The sequence below is a fragment of the Camelus dromedarius genome, chromosome 18 (genome assembly GCF_036321535.1).
Source record: "Camelus dromedarius isolate mCamDro1 chromosome 18, mCamDro1.pat, whole genome shotgun sequence".
Lineage (NCBI taxonomy): Eukaryota > Metazoa > Chordata > Mammalia > Artiodactyla > Camelidae > Camelus > Camelus dromedarius.
The window spans coordinates 11476681-11504507 of NC_087453.1; the positions used below are offsets into that span (position 1 = coordinate 11476681).

At 50.2% G+C, this 27827-nt stretch overlaps 1 protein-coding gene across 1 annotated transcript in view; it reads left to right on the top strand.

Annotated features, from left to right (window-relative positions):
• Positions 1-27827, top strand: part of CDH22 (cadherin 22) — a 69285-nt gene that overhangs the window by 13384 nt on the left and 28074 nt on the right. The window contains exons 3-6 of the mRNA XM_031433703.2: positions 9290-9409; positions 18355-18522; positions 23138-23331; positions 25964-26217. Of these exons, the coding sequence (XP_031289563.2) occupies positions 9290-9409; positions 18355-18522; positions 23138-23331; positions 25964-26217 (736 nt within the window). The remainder of the gene's footprint in view (positions 1-9289; positions 9410-18354; positions 18523-23137; positions 23332-25963; positions 26218-27827) is intronic.

The following is a 27827-nucleotide window of genomic DNA, read 5'->3' on the forward strand; positions in this document are numbered from 1 at the left end:
ACAGCAAAGCGGATCCTGTATCTTGACAGTCAGGAGGCCCGGCTCCTTTCACGACCTTGGAAAAGTCCCTGCCCCTCTCTGGTCCCAGTTTCCTTTCTGAGCACTGAAGGGGTCCATTCATGCCCAGATATTTATCAGGTGCCTACTCTGTGCCAGGTAGTATTCCAGGCACTGGGAATTCTTAGGGAGCTTACATCTAGAGCAGGAAGAGAGACAGGAAAGAAATGTACAAGCCAATATCTAATACACCTTGTGGTGTAAGTGCTGTGAAGAATAAGGGAGTTGGGAGTTATACTAGGGGAGTCCTATTTTAGATAGAGGGGTCAGGGAAGTTCTTTCTTTTTATAAGAGGACATTTGAAAAATCTGAAGGAACCAAGGGAGTGGACCAAGGAGCTATGTGAAACAGTGATTTTCAAACTTTGTTGTGCATCCAAGTTAATTGGAGTACTTGTTAAAACACAGATGGTGCCCCCTATCCACCCACCCACACACACACCCGCCCCTGCCCAGGGCTTCTGACTCAGTAGGTCTGGGCTATTAGAAATGTTTGCGTTTTTAACAAAGATACTGTCAAAGGTGATACTGATGCTACCGGTTCCAGGGCCACACTTGGAGAAGCACTAAGCTAGAGGAAGAATGTTCCAAGCAGAGGAAACAGCAAGTGCAAAGGTCCTGAGGCATACTGTGTTTGTTATGTTTGAGGAATAGCAAGGATGTCAGTTTGGCTGAAGAAAGGAGTAAATGAGGGGAAGAGTGTCCAAGGAAGTTGGAAGAGGCATTGGAAGCTGGACCACATAGGACTTTGTAGCCATTGAAAGCTTTGTGGTTGTACTGTGAGTGAGAGAGGGAGCAGAGGAGTGACATGATCCAATGTACATTTTAAAAAGATTGTTTGTTGGCTGCCGTGTTGAAAATGGACTGTAGAGGGTAAGTTGGAAGTAGGGAGATTACTCAGGAGGCAACTGCAATCATCAGGGCAAGAGGTGATGGTGACTTGGATCAGTGGGTGGTGAGAAGATACGGGATTCTGAGTGTACATTGAAGGTAGAACCAACAGGGTTTGCAAAGGATTGGATGTGGGGAGGGAGGGAGAAGACAAAGATGATGCTAAATTTTCTGACTCAAGCAACTGAATGGATGGAGCTGCTATTGCTGAGATGGGGAATGCTCCAGGAAGAGCAAGTTTGCAGCACAAAATTAAGAATTCATGATTGGACATGTTAAGATTGAGACATCTACTAGAAATCCAAGTGCAATTGTCAAGGGGACAGTTGGATCCCTGAGTCTGGAGGTCAGGAACAAGATCAGGGCTAGAGTTACAACTTTGGAAGTCATAGGCAGAGAGAGAGAATTTAAAGCTTGAGGCTGGGCGAAATCAGCAATGGATTGAGTTTTGGCAGAGAAGAACTGGACTAGATAATCTCTTGATGTCAAGGGGTCAGACCCCTTCCGTCAGCCGGACAGCAAGAGAATTTTATGGGGTTCTCATGCCCAGTTCAACTCCACCTACTTATTAGTGCCAACTAGGTATAAGACAAAATACTTGGCACTGTTGAGGATACAGAAATGAGAAGTTCAATCCAACACACATCTATTAGCCTACTGCTTTATTCTGGGCACTTCAGGGGATGTAAAGATAAGTAATTGAATTAAATCCACAAATGTTTATTAGCAACCATTATATTCAAGGCCTCCAGTGTACTTGGCTCTGGAGGGACTGCAAAGATGAGTCACCCAACTAAGCCAATGTTTATTAGCACTTTAAATAAATAGCCCCCAAGGGGATAGAAAAATAAGCACTTGCTTTAATTCAGTAAATATGTAATACTTCCTACTATGTACATGGCACTTTGCTAGGTATGTAGGGATGCAAAAATAAGAAAGAGACAGTTTCAGAGTGGTAGCAGATCAGTTTCATCTCTGGTGCCAACTCTGATCAGTTGGTAGTGACGATAGGGCGGTGTTGAGAAGGAGTCTGAGGTCTCATTCAGGCTCAGTAGAGAAGAATGCCACAATCGATTAGGTGTCTAATCTGATGTCTGCTGGGAGCAGAGGAAGGAGAATGTGGTGGCACATAGGCCATAGGCTTGGCCTTGCTGGACCGTGGGATTGAGGCTCAACAGACTGTGGAAATGGGCAGGGGCCCTGCCACAGCCGCTCTCCTGTGAATCCCGGTCCCTCTGTGAGCAGCATCTTTAATAGATGGGAAAAGACGCTTTTGTAGTACAGTCTGCACTTCTTGGGACATTCACTGAATAATAGCTATCAGCCAACACTGCTTTCACGAAGCTATTTCCCTTTATTCTCACAATCCTAGGGGATAAGCAGGGCAGGTATAACTGTCCTCATTTTACCAACGAGGAGATAAAGGCAGAGAGAGATGAAGTAACTTGCCTGAGATTCCACAGTAAGAACTGGAGCCGGAACCAGACTCAGAACCTGGAATCAGAACCCAAGCTATTTGCCTCACTATGCATGGAAAACAATTACAACCATTTCTTTCGTGTGCACAGAACTTCACAGCGAGTAAAGCACTTTCACATCCCTAATCTCATTTCATCCTCCCAGGAACTCTCTTAAGTGTTGACACCTCCATTTTCCAGCTGAGGAAACTGAGACTCAAGAGGTGAAGGGAAATAAAATTGGGAGGGCACACAATCTGATTCCTAAGTCCAGTGCTTGGGGGGTCGATGGCAGAGAGGAAAGGAAGGAGGCAGGAGTCAGTGTGTCCCCCAAGGGTCTCGTTTGGGGAGGGCAGCAGCAGGCTGGGAGCCTCCAACTGTCCCATCTGCAGTCAGAGAGAGTGTGGCTCACCAGCCCTCAGGCCCACACCAGGAATCAATCGCTGGCCTCTGCAGAGGCAACTTCTAAAGATGTTTTTAATTAAAGTCCAGGAAGATCTATATGTGCAATATCTCCTTGCCTAGCAACGGCACTGACTCTCACCACCTAGGATCGGGGGAAACGGGACAGGAGGTTTCTGGTGGAGAGGTGGCAGAGGGGAGCAGAAGCCCTGGTCCTCAGGAGTTGGCCACGTGGCCCAGATCATCTGGACAGGGAGGAATACCCATATCTTTCTTTGTCTTTTCCATCAACAAATCATTCAACCAACATGAGCACCCTCTCTCTGCCAGGCTCTATGCCCACATGGCAGTGGGTACAAGGATGACAAATCCCCCATCCTGCCCTCAAAGATCTAGCACATAGTGGGTGCTCTGTAGATGTTGAGTGACTGTATGGAACTGAATTGTAAGCCAAAGATATTTGCTTTCTGCAACTGGCAGAGGGATGCTACTGCAGGCACTTAGAATGTTGCTGTCCCAGCAAACAAGGTGACCAGACTACTTAATAAAGGGCCCCGTTTATGTGTGGAGAGGACAGAAGAATGTATGGGACTCAGTTTAGGATAGTAGGAGAGTCCTCTCTCTCGGGGGAACAGATGAGATACACACTCACACACACACACACACACACACACACACACAAGTGTTGCCTGCTTAGGTGAGTCCGCAGCTGAGATCCATGAGGATGGAAAGAGTGAGGGGAGGCTGTTCAGGGGTTCACTGGAGACTCTGGAGAAGTGTTTTTGACATGGGGGTGCCTAACCCTATCAGGCCAATTCCCCTTTCTTCTCCCTGCCCCCCTCCTGCTCTCTCTCACTCTCCTTTTGCTTCCTATGTATCTCTGTCTGTCTCTGTTTGTATATAACCCTCCTTTCTGACTTCATCTCTGTAATTCTACCTCTTTCTGTCACACTGTCTCAGTCCCACTCTCTCTCCGTGTCTCTATCTCTGCCTCTCTGACCCTCGTCTCTCAGTCTTAATTTCTCCCGATGTGTCTGGGTACCTCTGTTTCTCCACTTTCTCTCTGTCCATCTCTCTGTATCTCTGTCTCTGACCCACTTTCTGGCCCCATCTCTCTATGCCACCTTCTCTGTCCCTTGTCTCTGGGCCTGCCTCCTCCCCCTCTATCCTCCGACCTCCCCTTCCCGTGCAGCCACTTCCCTGCATCTCCTGTGTATCATTCATCTACATTAGGCTGCCCTGGCTGGGCGGCCGGAAGTGGGGTTGAGGCCAGCCCAGTCAGCTGGCACTGTAAGTTATGATCAAAGAGGGAGTTGGGAGGAGGGTGGTGAGGGAGGAGTTTGAGAAGGGGCTTGTTTCCTGTGTAATCTGAGCGTTCCCAAGGACTCGACAAGTGGTTTTTAATTTTTAATAGAAAGCATTCCACGCAGTTCTAGCAGCAGCAGGGGGTGGGACTCATTTTTCATAAATGTTTGAGAAGCTAAATGTGAGCTGAGGGTTTCCCCAAGCCCAGCTGGGCAGCCAAGGGAGGTAAGGAAGAGGCAGGATGATAATAATTACAAACATCTTCATAATAATGACACATGGTCACCTCAGTTGAGGACTCTGTTCTTTTCCAAAGAGTTTCATCTTTTTCATCTCATAAAGGGGTCTCCCTCACCCAGGCAGGCAAGAAAGATAAAAGTGTTATCTCCATTTTACGGAGGGGAACTGAGGCCCAGTCAGGTTGGGTAGTTTTCCCACAGCCACACAGAGAGCCATGGACAGGGCTGGAGTGAGAATTTGTCTTTAATCTCTGAGCTGCACTGTACATGGCACCACCTCCACCCTAAGCAGCTGAGGGTTCTGGAGCCCAAGTTTGGGCCTCAGGTAGGTCTTACAGATAGCAAGGGTTAAGGGACATAAGGAGAAAGAATTCTGGCTTGGAAGTCAGAGCATGGATTCCAATTCTGGCTCCATGACAAAACATGTCAGAACCAACCAGGTAAATCAGAGGTGAGGGGTGGGCAAGCCCCTTCCCTCCTGATACTGGTGCCCAAGGGCCTCCTACTCAGAACCAAGGACACAGCCGCAGAGATCTTCTGACCATACAGAGAGAGGAGAAAGAAATAAACTTTTACTGAGCCCCTACTACATGCCTGGCTTCACTGGCCACTTAAATCCATCATCTCTAATCCACATAGCATTTCTGAGAGGCAGAGTGTATCCTTCTAAATTACAGGTGAGGAAACAGATCAAACAGGTGAAAAGACTTGGTCAAGGGCACAGAGTGAAGTGGTGGTATTTGAGCCCAAGTGTCCCTGATGCCAAAGTCCACCCAGCCTCCATGAAGTTGTGAGAGGCATCTCCTTACAGGAGTGTCTGACTTCTCATACTGATTTGGTGCCATGTGTCATCCTTCTTGCTTCCTTCTGGGTGTCAGTCTCAGTACAGGCACAATGAGTCCACAAGTATGACATGCTGGCTACATAGACATGGGCTTGAATCTTTCCCTACCACTAACTAATGATGTAACCTTGGGAAAGTCGTTGAGCCTCTCTGTGACTCATTTTCTTCATCAGTTCAATCAGAGTTTGGGTCTAGGGCATCAGTTCTCAATCTGGAACGTACTTTAGAATCACTGCAGGAGCTTTTAAGAATACCCTTGCCTGTGTTCTGCCCCAGGAGAGCCCTGCTGAATTGGTCTGGGATGGGGCTCAGCATCATTTTATTTTAAAGCTCCTAAGAGATTCTAATGTGCAGCAAGGTTGAGAACCACTGATTTCTGTGCTCTCCAGGGACCTGCCTCTCCGTTTTCAACATTCCACATGGAGCCCTGGGCTCTGAGATCCTATTTACCCAAGAATCCTTTGGGCAACCCTTCCTATGACAGCCTGGAATTAGTCCATTAGCCCCACGTAGCAGAAGGGATGGGTGGCAGTACCATGGACAGCGAAAAGCACATCCTAGCCAATCCCAGCCCTGCTTCTGCAAATCTGGGCTTGAACCACCTTCCAGGGAGGGAGAACTTTGAATCCAGTTCCTTGCTATTCCCTTCCTTTCCTTTCTTTGACTCCTTCCTTCTTCACTTGTCTGTCTACTTATACCCCTGTTGACCCCCAAATACTTTATAACGCACGGTACGCATGTGTTTTGACATCGGATAGACTGGGTATGAATACTGCCTCTCCTAGTTCCTTGCCAGATGAATTTAGCCAGGCACTGTCCTTGGTGCTGAACACAGATATCTATTTGAGTTTTCACAACGATCCTGAGTTTGGTAGTAATATTACCCTCATTTCACAAATGATGAAATGGAGACAAGAGGGGTTATTACTAAACTTCACTCAGCCCCTATTCCCTCACCTGCAAAGTGGAATCTTAATAGAGCTTACCTCAAGGCTTTATTGTATAAATTCCATGAGATAATATACATAAAGGGCTTATTATAGTACTTAGCACAAAGTACTTATTTAATCAAATCTATCATTATCATTGAATAAAATATATAATAATGGATATTGTTATTACTTATTATTAATTTACATTTTCACCCTTCACTCTGCATAGCAGTTTCCTCATCTGTAAAATAAAAGTGATGCAGGATTGTACTGGAGTTGGCTTGTATCAGCTCATGAGAGCCAAATATTGATTTTTAGGAGTTTCATGAGCGACTTGATATCACATTGGTAGATTGAAATTGGCCATGGTGAGAGTATTTACATCGTGGAAATCAGCAAACACTACAAAGCAGGGCATTCCTCCCCACTCCTCCATTCCCCAGAGCCAATGGTTAAACATTTGCCAGCATGCCACTGCATCATAGAATTGGTGTGAGGACTGAAGGAGAGAGTGTACATGATGATGCAATGTAAAATGCAAACTGCTGAACCTGAGGGCATGGCACAAGGTGGTCCTACAGCAGCCACAAGCCTGGCATCCTTTTTTCTGCCAGTTCTGGGGAGCTCCTGACTTGTGAAGAAGGTAGGAGGGGGTGTGAGGCCTGGGGAACCAGTGGTGAATCACTGACCCTTCACTATCCCCATGTGTTGGCATTAAGTGTAATGGCTGCAATAAAGAATCCCAGATTGGGGAAATGATTCCATCATCCCCGCGGGAGTCCCTGGGATGCAGCCAGGGAGAGAGAGAGAAAGAAAGAGAGAGCTAGCTCAGCCATGTCCCTGGGGAGTCACTCAGCCTGGCATTGTGCCTTGCCTGGGGTGGGGGGAACATGCAGGGGAGAGTGACAGGGAGACCCTCTCTCATAACAGTACAACAGTCTCTGTTGAGCACTCACCATGAGCCTAATGCTTTATGTATCTTCTCTCATTTCAGTTTGTCTTTGCAGGAGGCACGATTGTTCCGTTGTATACAGGCATGCAGTGCCTCCTGAGAGGACAACCTGTATTTATCGAGTTCTTAGCATGGGATAGGCACTGTCCTCGGTGCTGAATACAGAAATCTACTTGAATCCTGAAACCAATCCCAAGAGTTTGGTGGTACTATCAGCCTCATTGCACAAATGAGGAAATTGAGGCAAAAATGGGGTTCATGACATGCCCAAGGTCAAACTGCTAATAAGTGGCAGAGTCATCCCTGATTGTGATTCAGTACACAAGCCACCATCCAGAGCCACTGTGCCTGTGCTGACACTGGCTCCCAGCAAACTTTATCCTTAAAGGGTCCTGAGTTCAAGTCTCACTGCTTCCTCACTCTGTGCCCTCAGTCAAGTCATTTCCCCTGTTTGACCTTTTTCCTCACCTGTGATGTAGAGGGGCCCACTCTGCCTCTCAGAGATGCTATGAGAATTAGAGATGATGGGTTTAAGTGGCTGGTGAAGCCAGGCATGTAGTGGGTGCTCAATAGAGTTTATTTCTTTCTCTTCTTTCTGTATACTGGGAGGCACCTAGGATCCTGCCCTCGCCCTAAATAGGAGATTCCTGGGTTACCAAACATCAAGAGGAAGGGGCCTTGCCCAAACCTCTTCCCCAGCTTCTCCAGGCAACTCTGACATGGTTGATGTGGAGCTGGAGCCACCAAAGAAAGAGGCGCATTGCAGGGCCGGCTTAGCAGGCTGGGAGGAGGGGGACATGGAGAGGGAAATGAGAAATGCAAAAGAGTGAAAAATAAATACATGTGTCTGTCTGGAATGATCGAGGGCCCCAGGCTGGAGGCGGGAGAGGCAGGCGGCGGCTGGGCTTAGAGAACTGCTGCAGTAGCACTTCCAGTGCCTCACTCATTAGCCAGGCAGTGAACTGGCCTCACCCCCCACCCCAGCATGCCACCCTGCTGGCCCAGAGAGCCCAGCCCACCGGGAGGGCCCCACCCAGAACTTCAGGGGACCTGGGTTCCACCCCCTCACCAGCAGGGTACCTAGAAGAGGGCATCTCCTTGAAGCTGAGGTCTGAGTCTCATCCCCCTTGGGTTATATCCTGAGCCCCCAAGACTCCCTCCTGGGTCTTCCACCTTAGCTTTTCCATCTAGAAAGGTTTGGATGGACCACACTGCTTTGCCTTCCCCTTCATCTAACCCCTCCCCCACCCCTCCCATCACCCCCACCTGTCCAGCCTCACGTCCCAAGCCCTGCTTTCGTCAAATTGAACATGATGTCAAATTAGAGCCATCTCTGGGACAGGCCGAGAGAAGCTCCCAGTTTAATGAGGCAGCGTCGAAAATCAATAACTTAATTGCCACTGTTTGATGGACTTTTATCCAATTTATACTCTCCCCAGCAGCCTACGTGCAGAGCATAAGGAGAAGTGTGTGTCGGGGGGCGGGGACTGTCTGTACCCAGGGGAGGGGCGAGGAGGGCACCAGGGCCCACAGACAACTACTTCCCAAAGCGAAAGCTGGATGCTGCTATTCTTCTGCCTAGGGGCCAGGAGACACTGCCCCCTGAACCCCAATGAACTTGGCTGTCCTTCTGGGATGTCCCCCCTCACACCTCTCCATGGCGAGGATAGGGGGATATGGGGATGAGGAGGGAGAAGGCAGAATTCCCTTGAGAAATCCGGAGGGGCTAGAAAGACCCCTGCTTTGGGAGGAAGATGCCTGGTTTCCTTTCCTATCTCTAACTCTGTGATGACCTTAACTGGTGAAAATCACCATTTCCATCACTTATTGAGAGGCTGCTCTGAGCCTGTTCTGCACTGGGAGTTTAAAATGTGTTCTGTCATGAACCAAGGACTAGGAGTACCCCATTTTGCTGAAGAGGAAACTGATATTCAGAGAGGCTGCCTTCCCTTGCCAGTGTCCTACAGTTGGGAACCGCCAAAGGGAGATTTGAATCCAGATGACTCCATGGTAGTGCTTGTGCCATTAGGAAGGCCCCAGATCAGGAAGTGGGTTGGGGCTTAATGTGGGCCCGGGGACTGTGAGGGGACTGGCTTCAATAACCTGCCGCTTAGGTCTCCTCTCCCAGCTTCTCTGGGGGTGGGGAGAGGCAGGGAGGACGGGCACAGTGGCCCCAGCTGACCTATGTCTCGCTTGGTCCCCCGGGCCCAGGCACGTCGGTGATGCAGGTGATGGCCTCGGATGCGGATGACCCCACTTACGGCAGCAGCGCTCGGCTGGTGTACAGCGTGCTGGATGGCGAGCACCACTTCACCGTGGACCCCAAGACCGGTGAGGGGTGGGACCAGGCCAAAGGGGTGGAGCGGGGGCGGGACCAGAGGAGTGGCACAAGGGGCGGGGTCAGATTGGGCGGGCCAAAATCTACTCTCGGCCTTCCAACCAAACAGCGCTGAGGCTGGGACAGGGCACACCGAAGCAAATTGCCCGCTCCTTGAGACCCTGGGTCTCAGAGAGGAAGGGGAAGCCAGGCAGAAAGAGAGAAGAACTGAGGGGGGAAAAGAAAAGGATGGGGGCGGGGGATGCCTGTAAGACTGGCGCAAAAACAAAAAGGCAGGGGCAGCTACTATGGGTCCTCTGAAAAGACTTTGGAGATCTGAACTCAGTGGCCCTTCTTGCACTTGGAGCTAAACTGAGGAAGGCGTGTCCACAGCCCATATGGGATCGGTCATGGTCATAAGGGTAGCTTGGGGGCCCATGGCTGGGGGCGCAGAACGCAATGTTGGCTGGTGAAGGGCACCTTTTCAGCAGTTATGAAAGCTCTGTTCATGTGGCAGCTGTTAAAGAACTGATGAGAAGACAGAAACCGAGCCCCTTAGGGAAGGATGGCTTCCTGGCTTACTTGCCCTCCCCTACCACAAGTAAGCAATAGTGCAGCACCTCCACCCACCGTCCCCCACTTTACTCGCTCTGAACCTGGAACCTGAGTACATCTCTGAGGGACCTGGTGAGAGAGGCTGGGAGGACAGAAGGAGGAGGCTGAGGCTCAGAGAGGTGAAGTGGTTCACTCAAGGTCCTGCAGCTGGGAGCAGCTGCCGAAGCCAAGGGCAGTACTCTCTGTGTCCCTGGGACAGGAGGAGGCGGGGGATGAGACATCAGACAGAATGTTTATCCAGTGCCATCAGGGGGCTCACAATCCAGTGGGGGCAGGGGGACAGGCATCTGCATGGGTAATTAGGATGCAAGTTTCTCGGAGGCGGTAGCAGCAATCTCCAAAGGATAAGAAGGTATTGGCCAGACTGAGATTCAGAGGAGGGCATTCCAGGCAGAGGGCATGGTGCAGGCAAAGCCGAGAGGAAGAGAACAGCCTGAGGCATGAGGGGAATTGTAAGCAACTCAGGACTGGGGAAGAGGCTTGTTGAGAGGAGCTGTGGAGAGGCTGACAGGGGCCTGACTGTGCCGCGTGTGAGGCAGAATGAAGAGCTCGTATTTTATTCTAAGGGCAATGGGGTGGGAGGGTGTTTGATGAATTTGGGCTTGGGGTTTTTGTTTGTGTGTTTGTTTTGTTCAGGGGGAGGGATTGAGGATTCCAGTCTATAATTGCATTCTCTTACACATAATATCTGCATTATTCTTTCCTCCTTGCAAAACTAATACATTTTGGAACACATTCACACATTAAAGGAATGTTTTTAAAAAGGAAGAAAGGAAGGAAGGGATTCCCACCCTCCTCCCCAGTAATCTAGTGTATATATCCTGAGACCTTGAACTCATTCACTTGAAAAAATTAAGTTTTTGTTAAATAGACGATATATTTCACGCTTCAAAATTCAAAAAGTCCAAATTTGTATTTAGTGGAAATTCTTCACCCCTTTTTTGTCCTCCAGCCACCCAGTCTGTATCCCCAAGGCAACCAGTGTAATTTTCTTGTGTATCTTTCCAGAGCTATTCTATGTATGTACAAGGAAATAGGTACATGTATTTGTTTTATTTTTTTTTACACTAATGGTAGCTATAAACACACACTATACACACTGCTTGCCTTTTTCACTTAACAATATATCTTGCAGATTATTCCATATCAGTACATAAAGAGTTTCCTCATTCCTTTATTTAACAGCTGTTGTGGATATACTCAAATTTATTTCACCAGTCCCCTATTGATGGACACTTACGCTGTTTCCAATCTTTTGCTACAACGAACAATGCTACAGTGAATAACCTCATACATATATCATTTTGTGATTGTGCGGGTGTATCTGCAGGATAATTTTCAGGAAGTAGAAAAGCTGGGTCAAAGAGCAGGTGCGTTTGGAATCTGGATAGATAATGCCAAAATATACCAGATTACACTCCCGAGAGCCACATGCAAGAGAGCCTGTTCCCCCTCCCCCTCACGAACACTGTGGGTTCATTGATGACTTTTAAACTGAGAAGTGACATGCTTGGGTTTTCATTTTAACAAGATCCCTCGGGCTGCTGCCATATAGCATGGCTCAGAGGCAGGAACTGAATTCAGGGAGACCCAGCATTCTGGGGTGCCCAGTAGAGAGTCCCGAAGGCAAAAACCAAAACCTTCACCCATTCTCAGCACCCACCCAGACTCCTGAACCTACTTCATCTAGTTAGGGAGCCAGAGATGCTATAGGATTGGTAGGGAGGGTTAGTTGAGATGCTGAGGAGGGGGAATGAGGGATGGCAGTGAGATCCTGCAAAGGGCAAACCTGGGGGGACCTGGATGAATGTACGGGACTAGGCTGAGGGAAAAATCTGGGGATTCTTAACTTTGGGGCCTGGGATGGGAAGGGGTACCACCTACAGAAACAGAAGGAGGAATGTGGATTAAGAAAACTGTCTAGAGGCAGAGGAATTACTGAATGTGCTCCGAGATCTGATACAGAGCTTTAATGATATCGGCTTCTTAAAAATGAGAGAAGAGGAAAGAAACATCTAGAATAGGCCATTTGAAATATGGGCCTGGAGCTCCAAGAACGGCTGGGGCTCTTTAAGCTTTCGTTTCCCCATGTGCACGAGAGAGATAATAATACTCATCTCGCATGACGTGAGAATCCAATGGGAGAGTTCATTCCTTCACTCAACAACTCTTTACTGAGTGCCTGTATGTGGCCGGCTCTGCTCTAGGCTCTAGGAATGAAGCAGCAAGCAAATCCAAGACCCTGCCCCCATGGAGCTTTTATTCAAGTAGGAAATATGGAAAGTAAGCACATAATGTTGAGCAGCAGTGAGTGCTTGGAAGGCATATAAACAGGGTAAGAGAATAGACTAAGAGGAAGAAATCAGGACAGGCCTTTCTGGGGAGGTGACATGGAAGCTGAGTCCTGAACAAAGTGAGGATGTGGGCCACTCTCTCTAGGAAAGAACATGCAGGCTGGGGAACAACGAGTGTGTGACGTGCTCAGTGCCATACTTGGTACATAAACGTGAACCAAGGGGATGATGATGGTGGTGGTGGTGACTTCATCCATCCAACCCAAGGTGAGACCCTTAGAGTTGACCAGCTTTAAGGTGGGGAGGGGAAGATAGAACACAGAAACGAGGGAAGGGCCAAGACTGAGGCTGGGAGGTGGCAGGGGTGGGCAGATAAAGCATCAGACTCCAAGAGTGAGGAGGATGGCCAGATTCTGGAAGGAACATCCCCCAGTGCAGAGAGTCAGGAGGAGGGTGGCAAGTGGGAGGCCGTGAAGCCTGGGAGGGCAGGAACGGTTACCAAGAAGCCAGAAAGTGGGCACCAGGCAAGGCAAGTGATAAAACACAGATAGGGTCCTTGTTCTAGGGTCCTATGGCTGTCTCAGTCAGAAAGGGTCTTTGCTGACACTGCCCAGGAAGGACTTGATTTGTCCTCCCCTTGCCTTCAGCTGCATGGTAGGAGCCACCCTGGTGCCATTTCCAGCCCCAGTTCCATTTCCCCAGCCAGGAATATTCCGCTGATGCGGGTCTATATTTAGCAGCTGCTGCGAGGTACAGTCTGTTCTCGCTGTGCAGATAGCAGGGAGCAGAGCCGGAACGGGGCCTGAGAGGAAGGTGTGAGGGAAGGGAGGAGGCGGGGCGCCACGAGGCCTGTGCCAGAGGAAGAATTAACTTGTATGTTTTTAAAGGCCAGACCTGCCAGCAAGCCCCCCACAGGGAAAATAGGGGTGGCATTTGCGGGCTAATGAGGCATCCCTTGGGCCCCGGGGCCCCTTCTGCAGAATTTGGAGGGGACAGCAGGGGCAGGGAGGACAACAGCAGGAACCGGGGGTGATGGGTGAGGACAAGGCTGTGGGGAGCGAGGCCAGGTTCTAATTACCAGCCCCCGCCCACCACCACCTCGGCAAGAATAGAAAGCCTCTCCCAGAGACTTCAATTTTCCGGCTGCAAATTCTTAACTGGGAAGGAATGAAGTGAACCTTTGTAAGTGCCAGATCCTGGGGTCAGGTTGATGGACTCGATCTGGTTTCTGCCTTCATGGGGCTTTTGTTCCAACAGAGAAGCCAGAAACAAATAGACAGCTACACTCAGGCTGCGAGAGGGTGGGCAGAGAGTTTAAGGGAGTAGGTCAAAATGTTTCTTGAACACCTACTATGTGCCAGGCCCTATAGATAAGATGATGAACCAGGCCAACATGGGTCTCTGCCCTCATGGAACTTCTTTATGTAAGGTACTCAGCCCAGGGCTTGAGGAGGGGGTACCCTCAACGTATCTTCAAAATGTGGGACCAGCTTCTAGAAGCTTTGTCTCATTTAACCCTCTTAACAGCCCTTCTAACTGGTTCTCATTTTACAGAATAGGAAACTGAGGCTCAGAGAGAGTTAAGAACTTGCCCAGAGTCAGATAACATGTCAGCGGTGGAAAGAAGACTTGAACCCATATCCATCTGACTCCAAAAATCTGAGTCTATGAAACCTGGCACATAGCAGGCCCTCAGGAAGAGTCTAATAAATGAGTCAGTGAATGAGTTTTCAGAACCAGATGGTTTAAGAACAACTTCACAGGCTGATTTGGGAATTGGGCACCAGCCTCTGGGACGCTTCCCCCAGCATCACAAAGTAGAGTGGGAGTGGGACAGAGTAGACAGCAAAATATGCCATCAATTCCTCCCGTCCTCTAACTGATCTCTCAGTAAAATGGCTGTGCCACTCCTCCTATCAAGTGGGGGAGAGGCTCTATTTCCCTACCCTTTGAATCCAGGCCACCTCATGGCTTGCTTTGATCAGTAGAATGTAGCCGAAGTGACAATCTGCAAATTCCTAGATTGGGCCTTAAGAGACCTTGCAACTTTCACTCCTCTCTGGGAACATGGTCCTGAGACCACCATATAAGGAAGCCAGCCCAGCTCTCTGGAGGATCAGAGAAGGTCTGGCTGACAGCCAGGACCAACAGCCAGGCATGTACGTGAGGCCATCTGGGACCTTCCAGCCAGCTGACCCTCCAGTTAAATGCGGCTGCACGATTGAGTCCAGAAGAGGAATGAGCTGGGGAACTCGATTCCTCTATTAACCATCTACTGCTGTATAACAAACCGCCCCAAAACATGGTGGCTCAAAACAGCAACAATTCACTACTTGTCACAATTCTGGGGATTGGCTGGGCAGTTCTTTGGCTGGGGTCACTCACATGGCAACAGTCAGCTGGCAGTTCAGCTAGGACGGCTGGGCCCACCAGGTGGCTTTTCATCTTGGGCTTCCTCACAACACAGTGGCCTCAGGATTCTAAGAGGACAAGTCCCAGCACACGGGCTTATCAGGCCTCTGCTTTTGTCCCACTTGCTGATGTCCCATTGGCCTAAGCAAGTCGCATGGTCAAGGCCAGAGTCAGCGTATGAGGCATGACTCAAGAGCGTGGATCCCAGCAGGGATATAGTTCATCAGGAGGTATCACCATAGCAACCTATCACTGGTTGCGACCCTGGGAGCAGGGGCCTGAGGCCACGTGACCTCTGGATACCCACCTCCTAGTTGCCCAAAGATGGCACCTCAGCACACACACAACAAAGCTTCCTGGCCAGTTTCCAAATGAAAAGACTTTAGTGTCCCCAGATCCTCGGGAGCTGGAAGTGGCAGGGATAGTAAGGAGGCCAGCCACACGAGTGTGGCTCCTCACCCACAGGGGTGGACCTTAGCCAGACCCCTGCTCCAAGCCCCACTCAGAACCAGGGTCACTGAGCTTTTGGTCCACAAGCTCATAGATGCACAGTGGCCCTGATTCCATCACCAGCCTCTGCACCAGTGAGATCCTAGATGTAAATGATGTGTGCAAAGCTGAGCACATAGTAAGTGCTCCACTGGCCTGCTCCCCTGCTGCCTTTCTGCCTGGCTCATGCAGGGAGCCCCTGTCTCTGACCCGGTGATCACTCCCCTATCAACCTGCCTGTCTGCGCTCTCCTTTCCTCCCTCCCACTATCTGTCTCCACCCCTTCCTGTCCTTCTGCCTCTCTAGCATCCCTGAGAAGGTCTGTTCACTCTGCCTCTCTGTCTGCCCTCCCTCCCTCCCTTCCTTCCTCCCTTCCTTCCTTCCTTCCTTTCTGTTTCTCTCCTGGTGGATCTCTCTCCAAGTGCCTCCTCCCAGGTGTGTGTATTTCTCTCTGGCTTCACTGCTGTCCTCTGTCCTTCTTTCTGTCTCTGTAGGTTTCCCTCCCCCTCCCTTCCCCTCTCCTCCCCTCCTTTCCCTTCCTCTCTGTCTCTAGGTACAAGGTTCTCTCTGACTCTTTCCCGTCTGACTCTCACTATGTTCCTCTCTTTCTTCTCTCTCTCTTCTTCCCTCTCTGCCACCTTCATCCTTCTTCCTCTCCTCTCTCTTCCCTTTCTGCTTTCCCTCCTTCCAAACCCCCAGGGTAGAGGACACAACAGGCCCACCTTCCCAGTACAGCCCCTGAGGTTCGGGGCTGCAAATCAGCGAAGAGACAAGCTGAGGCCTTGAGTCTGCCCTCATCCCCAGGAGGGCATCCTCCTCCCAATCCCAGTGTCGAGTGCAGCTCCTGGAGGATGGGTCAAGGAGGGCCTGCTGCATAATTGGAACGTGGTTTGCCTGATGAGGACTAAGACGAGCAAGGAGGATATCCCGGGACCTGAGACAGGGCCACATAAGTAGTATCACTCTTTCAGAGGCCTGGGCTCTCCCCTTGTACCTCATAGTGGGTGGGACAGGGGACACCCAGCGATCTAGGCAGGGACACTCCATCCTTACAGTGGTCCAGCAGAGCAGTTCAGAGCAAGGACTCTGACCCCAGAGTGCCTGCTGGCATCCTGACTGTGTGCTTTCTACGTGTGTGACCTTGGGCTATTACTTAAGCTGTCTGTGCCTCCATCTCCTCACCTGTAAAATGGGTACTGTCACAGCACCTTCCTCATAGATATGTCAAGAAGATCAAATGAAACAATTCACTGAAGGTGCTTAGAACAGTGCCAGGTGCAGAGTAAATGCACATCAATGTCCATTATTGTTATTGTCATGTGTAGTTCTCATGAGATGAAACTCTCCACCAGTGGTTCTCAACCAATTTTTCCCTCAGGGACCATTTGACAATGTCTGGAACCAGAGTTGGGGTAGGGGGAAGGTGCTGCTACTGACATCTACTGGGTAGAATTATCCTGCCCAAAATGTCAGTGGTGCCAAGTTGGGAGAAATCCTGTTCTTTAGGAAGGTGTTGTGGTTGTCCCATTTTACAGATAAGTAAGCCAAGGTTCAGAGAGGTGAAGGGATTTGCTCAGGATCACATAGTCAACAAATGGCAGATCTGGGATTTATCCCAAGTTCATCTGCTTCCAAGATTCGCCTGCCCTTGGAAAGGAGGAGTCTTGGCCAAGGAGGGGTCAGGAAGGAGCTTACTGAGAAGTCTCAAAGGCCACTGACAGGGGGTCTGTATGACCCCTGATTAGACAGACTGCATATTCCATACCTCCATGTGATCCCACAAAAGCAGGGCCACCCCCTAGGTGCCCCACCCTGGGCTCCCCCAGCTTCACACACACACACACACACACACACACACACACACACACACACACTCTACAGCCTCTCCTCCCATTCCATTGCCTTTACTGGTGTCTAGGGGCCATTTGGGGACATCAGGAGTCAGAGATTGGGTTTTATGGGGCGCATCTTGGGGCTGCTGGTGCATGACTCCACCTGGCGCTCAGGCCCTGGGCACCACCTGTCACCACCTGGTGCTTGGCAGGTTGGAGTGGCTGGTGGGAGAGACTCTGAATGCCTCATCAACTCCCCCCTCCCCCCGGGCTCCCACTGGCAGGGAGACAAGGAGCCGAGCCTTTCCCTTTGCAGAATCAGTCTTGCAGTCACCCCCTTCATGCTGCCCCTCCCGCTGCTTCCACAAACAGCTTGAAGGATTGTCTGATCAGCGATTGGCCAGCCGGTGCCTGGACAGAGAATCTAGGGCCAGGCCTAGGGGGAGGGGGCTGGGGTGACTTAATCATGGAGGAGTATGTGTGAGAATAAGAGTGTGTATTCTTAGCTATGAGTGTGCATGTGTGTGTGACCTGTAGTACATGTGTGAGACACATCAATGTTCATGTGCAGGTGAGTGTGACTCCATAGTGAGTGTGGATGCATGTGAGTGTGAGTCCAGTTCACTTTGTTGCACACTCACCAGGCTGCTGCTCCAGGCCTGGCTCTGGACTGAGTGCTGCCCATACAGACAAGTCAGGCACAGGAGGGCCCTGGCAAAGAGGGTCAGGTTTCACCCTCCCAGGGGGAAACCGAGGCTCCCAAAGTAGGATCGGTCACCCCTGGAGATCACACAGTGGCTGGTTCTAGTCCCTACACCTCTTTTCAGTAAACCAAATAGTCCATATCCCATTGCTTTTGTGTTGCACGTGAATATGGGTGTGTGTGAATGTGTGTTTGAAAGTGTGGGAGCATGTATGAGAGTGTGTGTGAAAGCGAGTTTGTGTTAGTGTGTCTGGGTATAAATGTGTGTGAGTGTGTGTATGTATATGTGGGGGGAGGGGTATGTGTTTAAAAATGTGTGTGTACAAATCTGATAGCTGTATGTGTATGCATGAAAGAATATTGTGTGTGTGAGCGTGTGTAGTATTGAGTGTGTGTGTATAGTATTGAGTATGAGTGAGTTATCTGTATAAGCGTGCGTGTGTATGAATGTACATGTGTGTGGTGGTGGCTGGCACGGTGGCCATATCTTTGTCTGCTGTGTCAGCCGTTCCCCTCCTAAACTTGAATGAGCCCAGCCCCTTCCTGGGACTGGTCTCCGTATCAGCTGGCAGCTGGTTGGGGGCATCCCTGGCCTCACCCTCCCTTTCCCACAGGCGTGATCCGGACGGCCGTTCCCGACCTTGACCGCGAAAGCCAGGAGCGCTATGAGGTGGTGATCCAGGCCACAGACATGGCGGGCCAGCTGGGCGGCCTCTCGGGCTCCACTACCGTCACCATCGTGGTCACTGACGTCAATGACAACCCGCCCCGGTTCCCGCAGAGTGAGTGAGGACTTCCCAGAGGAAGGAGGTGTATCTGTGTGTCTGTCTGATCATCTCTCCAAGTTGTCCTCAGACCCCAAGCTGCCCTGTGGGCTTCCCACCAAAAGAGGGACTCCCCCAGTGGTCCGTCTGTCTACCCAAGTCACCCACTTACCTCTGCCCCACTCCAACCATACTTCTTGCAGAGGGCGGCCCCAGAGTCGTCTGATTTTTCATATATCCAAGTAACGCGGTTACCTTCCCACCCCTCACCTTGCCTCCTGCCGAGAATGAGCCCCCATCTGTCCACCGGCCCCTCCCTGTCCTGCTTATTGCGTGTGACCCGCTACTGACCCAAGCTTGCAAAGGGATCCTGGTGTGGGTGTTGGGCGGGGAGCTGATACAGCGATATCACAGGTTTACAGCCAGAGGCTACAGCCATGCCCAGGCTGAGGGACACCTACAACTGTGCACGGAGAAGCTGGGGTCTGGAGTGACAGGTCTTTCCCTTCTCCTCTGAGCCTGGAGAGCAAGATTCTGTGCTTCTGAATTAGGAGGCCTTTCCACTCTCTGCTCCCCGCCAAGCCCCTGGTGGCTGTGCCCAGTCCCCCACCTCCCCAGCCACCCACCCACCAGCCCCTCCATCCCAGGTTCTGTCGAGAACTGAGAGCCGCGCAGCCAGGGAAGCCGGCGAGGCTGGCAGAGACTAAATGCTGTGGGGAGCTGGGCTGATTCCTATCGGGCGAGTCATTACTTGAGGTCTGCTGCTCTCACATTAGGCCCTGCCACAGGGGACTGACCCCCGAGAGATAAGGGAATCCAATCCCTTAGCTGAGAGCGCATCGCAGCCCAGCGCCTCAGCCCAGACACAGAGTGGGGTGGGCAGAGCCCGCCAGGCAGCTCCACTCACTGGGGAGCCTGGTATGGCCGGCCCCCTGCCCACTGCCCCGGCCCAACCCCACTCACTGATGGGGAAGCTTGGAAGCACTAGGTGGTGGAGAGTGGGGGGCACCCAGTCTCTGCCCAACTGTGCGAGGCTCTGTGACAGCCCTGAGCTAGGTTGGGGGAGCAGAGCAGAGAAGAGAAACTAGGACCCCCAGAAGACTCTTGTTTATTCATTCATGTGTTCATTATTTCTTTATTGTGAAATACAGCACACATGCAGAAGGACATAAAACATCAGTGTCCAGCTTAACAAATAATTATAAAGCAAACACTTCTGGAACCACCCACCACGACCCCAGAAGTCCCCACATGCCCCTTTTTTTAAAAAAAAAAATTGAAGTATAGTTGATTTACAATGTTGTGTTAGTTTCAGATGTATAGCAAAGTGATTCCGTTATACATATATATTCTTTTCCATATACTTTTCCATTGTAGGTTATTACAAAATATTGAATATAGTTCCCTGTGCTGTACAGTAGGACCTTGTTTATCTCTTTTGTATGTAGTAGTTTGTATCTGCCAATTCCAAACTCCTAATTTATCCCTCCCCGCCCGCACTTTTACCTTTGGTAACCATAACTTTGTTTTCTATGTCTGTGAGTCTGTTTCTGTTTTGTAAATGGGTTCATTTGTATCATATTTTAGATTCCAGATATAAATGATACCATATGATACTTGTCTTTCTCTGTCTGACTTACTTCACTTAGTATGATCATCTCTAGGTCCATCCATGTTGCTACAAATGGCATCATTTCATTCTTTTTATGCCCACATGCCCTTTCTTGATTGTAACTTCTCCCCCTAACCCTTCCTCCAGAGTTAACCACTCTACCTGCTTTTGTGATGATTACCTCCTTGCTGTTATTTATTTTTTATTTTCGTGTTGAAGTATAGTTGATGTATATTATATAAATTACAGGTGTACAGTATAGTGATTCACAAATTTTAAAGGTTATACTCCATTTATAGTTATAAAATATTTGCTCTACTCCCCATGTTGGATGATATATCCTTGTAGCTTATTTTAAACCCAATAATTTGTACCTCTTACTGCCCTCCCCCTATATTGCCCCTCCCCCTCCTCTCTCCCCACCGGTAACCACTAGTTTGTTCTCTATATCTGCGAGTCTGCTTCTTTTGTGCTATATTCACTAGCTTATTATATTTTTTAGATTCCATACATAAGTGATATCATAAGTATGTGTCTTTCTCCATCTGACTTATTTCACATAGCATAAGGCCCTCCAAGTGCATCCATGTCACTGCAAATGGCAAAACTTCCTCCTGTTTTATGGCTGAGTAGTATCCCATTTATATATACCACCTCTTCTTCATGTCCTTAGGGTTGATTCACCCATGTAATTATCACCTAACATTATAGTTTAATTTCATTTGTTTTTTAACCTTATTTAAATGGAATCATACCATATAAATGATTTCTATCTTGCTTTCTTGTCTCTCAGAATTACATTTGTGAAATCACATGTTGCTGCTTGTAGCTAGAATGTATTCCTTTTCACTGCTGTAGAGTATTCCATGCTTTATCTACTCTCCTGTCAATGGCCATTTGGGTTGTTTCCAGTTTGAGGCTATCGTGGAGGATACTGCTTTGAACATTGTTGCATGTCTCTTAGTGTCATTCTGCATGCATTTTTCTAGGATACAGAGGGGCGGAATAGCTGGGTTGTGGGATAAATTCTTCGGCTTTACTAAATACAGCCAACTTGCCCCCCCCCCCCCCCACACACACACAAAGAAATGCACATGTCCACTGTGCTATATCCTCACTGACTTGTTATTGTCAGATTCTTTCATTCATGTTAATCTGGTGAGTGTACACTAGTAACTCATGCCCCTTTTCATTCATTCATTCACTAGTCACTCACACATTTCATTTATGTGACAGCCTGGTGTTCTGCCAGGCACTGTGAATGCCTGATGAATAAGAGATGTGGTCCCTGCCTTGCAGGAGCTCACATCCTGGAGGGAGGAAGGGAAGGGGAGAGAGAGAGAGATAGACAGAGAAAGAGAATAAACAGAAAATGATAGGGACATGCAGTAATCCTTACAATGGGATAAGTCTGCGGTCCCCAGACACACAGGAGCAGAGCCTGGAGATCTGGAAGCTTTTCTGTTGAAGGTAATATTCAGTGAGACGAGGGAAGAGTGGGAATCAGGGAGGTGAAGGCAGAGAGGAAAATAAAGAGAGGGAATGTCTAGAGGTGGAACAGAGCAAGTCATATTTAAGGAATTACAAGAACTTCAGCCAGGCTGAAGCTCAAGCTGGGCTGGGGGGCTTGGGGCAGGGGGCTACAGAAGTCAGCAGGGGCTACAAAACAAGCAGCTTGCAGGGCAGGCCAAGGGGGCTTGTACAACTCCATCCCCAGGGCAGCGAGGAGCTATGGCAAGGATTAACACATGGGAGTGGAGGAGTCAGCTTGTGTTTTAGCAAGAGCCGCCCCCCACCGCTGTGTGAGAAAGAATCAGAGGCAGTCACTCCACACCAGGGTATCTAGACCTGTGGGGGTCCCAGAAGACTTATCCCCATCTCCACAGCCCCTGCTTCACCTGGGCTGGCCCATCACTTAGCAAATCACTCTCACCTTCATCTCGGCTCTGGGAGGAGAGTAGGAAGTTGTTGGTGTCCCACCTGGGCCTCATTCCTTCTGGTTTCCCCTCTGCTCTCCGCCTCTGGCCACAATGGCCATCTTGCCCATCTTCAAACATGCCAGGCATTGCACCCACCTCAGGGCCTTTGCATGTGCTGTTCCCTCTATCTGGAATGCTTTCCCAAATATCTGCTTGACTCACTCCCTCACCTCCCTCAGACTTTTGCAGAAATGTCATCTTTTCAGTGAGACCTTCCTTGATCACCCTATTTATGACTCCACACACACCTTCATCAGAACTCCCCATTCCCCTTCCCAGCTTTATTTTTCTCCAAAGTACCATCTGACATACTGCATGTTTTACTGATGTGATCGTTTAGTGTCTTTTTCCTTCCATTAAGAGGAAAGCATTGTGAACCCTGGGATTTTGGTCTGTTTTGCTTGTTGCTATAACCCCAGTGCCTACAGCTGCATCTAGGACATCATAGATGCTCAATAAATATGTGGAAATAAAGGCATCAATATTATTAACATCAACAGCAACCAAAAATCAGCATGAAGCCCCAGCATTTTAATATAATTGGTTCCATTAATTGGGTAGCTATCAGGTGCTAGCCCTCTGCTAAGCAACTTATATGCATCATCGTCTGAGATAATTGTGATATTAACAATGCTGTTAAGAAGGCACTGTTATTATTCCCATTCTACAGATGAGGAAAACCAAGGCTCAGGATTACACAGCCAGGACTGGCTTCAGAGTTTTACCCTTGATCACTGTGCTCTTCTGTCCCCTCAATGGGCAGGTAGGGAAACTGAGCCCCAAGGAACTGCAGGCATTTCCCCAAATCAGTCAGGGAATAGAGTCAGGATCAGAATTACAGCCCTCTTCTTTGCACTGTGTTCCTCATTTCTGCAGAGGACACACCTCCCCCAGCACTCATGCTGGCAAGGCAGGAGGTCCTTTAAAACACTGCCCTCCAAGGAGTCCATCTGAGACCCACCCACCTCCTCTCCCCTAGCACTGGTGGAAGCTGCGGGAGGGACTGCCCCTCCATCCCTGCTCACAGCTGTGTCCCCTACAGAAATGTACCAGTTCAGCATTCAGGAGTCGGCTCCCATCGGCACGGCCGTGGGACGAGTGAAGGCCGAGGACTCGGACGTGGGTGAGAACACAGACATGACTTACCACCTCAGGGAGGAGAGTGGCAGCGGCGGCCATGTGTTCAAGGTCACCACAGACAGCGACACTCAGGAGGCCATCATCGTAGTGCAGAAGGTATGGCTGCCCCAGGAGGGGTCGGGGAGGCCCCAGGGCAGTGGAGTCAGGGAGGCCACTGAGGGGCCAAATACCCCCACCCCACTCCACTCCAGGGATTAGGTCTCTCCAGAGACCCTGGACCAACCTGGGAAAACGCTGATGGTGTTGTTCCCATTTTACAAATGAGACCATGAGGCACAGAGAGGTTAAGTGACTTGTCTATGGCTGCACAGCTAGTTGTATTCAATCCAGATTTGAATCTGTGCTCTTAAACACTACACTGTGCTTCTTCAAGTCTGTACCAGGCCCTTTACACTTACCGTTTCCTCTAATCCTCGTGTTTTCCTCTGCATGAGATGTTATGCCCATTTTTACAAGTGGAAAAACAGAGGCTCAGAGAGGGAAAGGGGCTTTCCCAAGATCACACCTGTAAGGAACAGAGTCAGGATGTGAACCCAGGTGTGGTGACTTTAAAGCTCTTTCCTTCCTGAGTCTAACAGCCTCCTCACCCACTGGCCAGCCCAGGAGCCAGAAGCCAAAACAGCAAACTCAGTGACCCCTAGGGGAAGGGGACAGACATCCAATAAAAAAGCAAAAATCCATCTTCTAGGACTTGTTCACAGGCTTGGCAACTCTGGACTGTGCAGGCCTTTGAGACCTTCCACTCCAACCCTGCTCTCCCCCGGGAGGTCTGAGTACCTTGCCCTGGTGCTCAAATGGCCGTAGGCCTTTGTACGCTTCTGGGGGTGGGATGCGCACTCCCTGCCATTGTCCAGCTCTTCCTCCTCCCATTCAGCCAGAATCTGTCTCCCTAAATCTGCTTCTTACAGCCTGGGCTCTGCCCTCTGGGACCCACAGAAACATCTGCTCTTGATGGCCCTTCATTCACTCAATAAGCTCATTATGACCCACTCTCTACCTGGCCTTGAGGGTTTGAGGATGGAGAAAACTCCCAGTTTCTTCAACTACTCCTCAGAGGATAATAATATTATACTAATGCTTATAATAAAGTGTCTACAATATGCCAGGCGCCTTTCAATTGCTTTCCATGTATTAACTCATTTAATCCCTACAAAAACCCTCTGAGGTACTATTATTACCCATTTTATAGATGACAAACTGAGGCCCTGAGAAGTTCAATCAGGTGCATCCAAGGTCATGTGTCTTACAGAGCAGAGTAGGGATACGGGCCTGGGCAGTCTGGCTCCAGAACCTACTCTTTTAAGCATTATGTGGTTTTTAGTCCTCTGATCTCCACTTGTCCTCACTGTAAGATGAGCCCATTTCACAGATGGGGAATTGGAGCCCCAGAGAGGCCCTGTATCACAGAGCAGCATGCTCAGGCCACAAGCCCCGCCTGGGGACCGCAGCGCAGCATTTGCTCTCATCCCCAGGGCTGCCCCATGTCCACCCCCTCCTCCCTGGCTCCCAGGCCCCCTCCCGCCTGCTCCAGCAGTGGCGCCTGAGGTGTCTCTGTGGAGTCAGTGCTGGCTCAGGGAGCAGAGCCCCTGCCTGATTGATGACCTGGCTCCAGAGCCCATCGCTCACTCCCAAGCCAGGCCAGCACTTGCCTCCCTGCATCCTGATTTCCCACGCAACAGGATGGAGGAAGAAGGTAGCTTTTCTTTCTTTTTCTTCCTTTTTTTTTTTTTTTTAATATTTTGCTGCTGGAGAAGGGGTTGGGGGTATAAGAGGTCCCCTACACATAAGGCAGGTCTCGGGGAAGGTCACCCTTGCCACTCAGATAGCTCCCCCGCCATGTAACGGAAGTGCCCATGGCTCCACCATTGCCAATTCCTCTTTGCTCTAAGGCATTGTCCTTCGAAGGCCAGAGCCAAAGAGCCATGGAGCTCATTCATCAGAGGGTCAGCCACCAGCACTCCCTGATGAGAAGCAAGGCTCAGCATGGATTTAGTTAGATCTCTGAGGAAAGCTCTAAGGCAGCCTGGCTTATCAGGGCTCAACTCACATTAGTAGCTGCCACCAATATACCAGGAATGGGGCTCATTTAACCCTCCCACCTGAGGCCCAGAGAGGCCAGACAGATGGCCCACAGACACACAGCAGTTCAGCAGCAGTTTCAGCACCCTTTCCTCTCATGGATTTAAGGGCTGGAACTTGGGAGCGGTACTGCCTGAGTTTGAATCCTGCCTCTGCCAGTGACTAACTGCTCAGTGACCTTGGGCAAGTTATAGAACCTTCTGGGCCTCAATTTCCTCATGTGTAAAATGTGATTATAATAATACAAGCCTCTTTGGGGTGGATGTTGTAAAATTAGATGAGTCAATATATTTAAAACACTGGCACATAGTAAGTGCTTTGTACATTAATCAATTAATGTAACGCCCCCAACATACTGTGCCCAGTAGCAGGAAGTCTGGGTGTCAGTCCTTGGCTCATGTCCCTAGGCAAGACTGTCCCCAGCAGGGTCTTACTTTCTCCAACTGTAACCTGAGAGGGTTGGTGTGGGTCTTGGACAGTCAGCTGCGTGGTGCAGCCCTGGTACTCTGGTGGCCCTGTGGAGTCAACTGTGACCTTGGGCCAGCTCCGCCCTCTCTGGGCCCACCTGCCCCTGACTTGGGATCTGTCCTGTCGAAGTGTTGAGCAGATCCCAGGCCACTCACTGGCCCTCTCCTCTCTCCCTCAACAGCGCCTGGACTTCGAGTCCCAGCCCATGCACACCGTGGTCCTGGAGGCCCTCAACAAGTTCGTGGATCCTCGCTTTGCTGACCTGGGCACGTTCCGCGACCAGGCGATCGTGCGCGTGGCCGTGACCGATGTGGATGAGCCCCCCGAGTTCCGGCCGCCCTCCGGCCTCCTGGAGGTACAGGAGGACGCGCAGGTGGGCTCCCTGGTCGGCGTGGTGACGGCGCGGGACCCCGACGCCGCCAACCGGCCCGTCCGGTGAGACCCCCGCCCGGGGCCGACGCCTGCTGCCTGCTATCCTGCCAGCGCCCGGACAGACGGCGGGCAGAGGGGGAGGGGCCCGGGGCGGGGAGGGAAAGGGGAGAAGACGGTGTCGGGGGAGGGGAGAGAGAGAGATGGACACAGAGAAGCAGAGAAACTGGCCGGGAGCCAAAGAGACAAAGGAAACACATTCGAGAACAGTCGCAGGGAGACAAGGGACTCAGGATAAGGAGGGAGAACCAGGTATAACAGACAGCACGTGAACTGGGCTCAGCCTGGGACACACACACACACACACACACACACACACACACACACACACACACACCCCTTCATCCTTCCAGCTTTTCAGGTCAAAAATGTTGAAAACATCCTTGACTTCTGTTTTTCTCTCACACCTCCCTCCAATCCATCAGCAAGTCCTGTCATCTCCGCTTTAAAAACATCTCCACAATCTAACCACTTCTCACCTCCAGCACGGCTGCCGCCCTGGTCCAGGCCACTGCTTTCTCTTGGCTGGATTACTGCCTCTACGCTGGTCTCCCTGTCCTCACCCCTCTTGAATTGAGAATCAGCACAGGAGCCAGAATGATCCCACCCAAATGTAAAGCAGGGTGTGGCCCTCCTCTGCTCAAACCCCTCCAAAGGCACCTCTCTGGCTCTGAATAAGAGACTAGACCCTCATAATGACCCTCAGACTTTACGTGATGTGGCCTCACTGTAACATCTCAGACCCCACCTCCCACTGCCTTCCTTCCCTTGTTCGTTCTGCTCGCCACACTGGCCTCCTCACAGCTGTACAGATACACCACGCCCTCCTCTACCTCAGGGCCTTTGCAACTCCCGATGCTGCTACCTAGAATCTTCTCCCCCTTAATATCCCCATGATTGGTCCTCTCACTTCCTCCAGGACTTTCCTCAGGATCCACCTTCTCAGTGAGGCCTTTCCTGACCACTCTTTATGAAATGTCAATCCCACCCCAGCCTCATGCCCCCAGACTCCATATCCATTTTCCTTTGTCCTCATCAGCCTTCATCACCATCAAACACACTGCCTATTTTTCTGCTGCCTTTGTTTGTCCTCCCTGAACAGTAGGCTCCAGGAGGGTGGGGATGCATGTCTGTGTCCACTGCTGTATCCTCAGGACCTCACCCACTGCCTAGTGGACACTCACTGCCGCATGGCAAATGAACTAAATGTAAAAAAACAAAGAGAAAAGAGACAGAGAGACTAACAGAGAGGAAGAGAGACCAACAGCGAGAGGAAGTGATCTGAGAGACAGGAGAGCCAGTGGAAAGAGGGCAGGAATAACTAAAGACAGAAGGACCTACCTGGCACTGTGGGAACAGAGAGAGGAGACTTGGAGAGAAAGCCAGAAAGGGGAAGAAATAGAAACAGATGCAGAGAGAGGGGAAGAGCAGGGAGGGATACAGGTGGGTGGAGGGGAGGGGATGCTGCCACGCTGTCAGTGGCCCTAAAAGGGTTTGGTAACTGCAGGGGTTGGGGAGTCCCTGACTGTGGCCCAAGATGGAAGAATGGCAGATAGAAAATGATCCAGAGGAGGAGACTGGGGTGGGGCAAATGGGCATGGTGGGATGGATGAGAA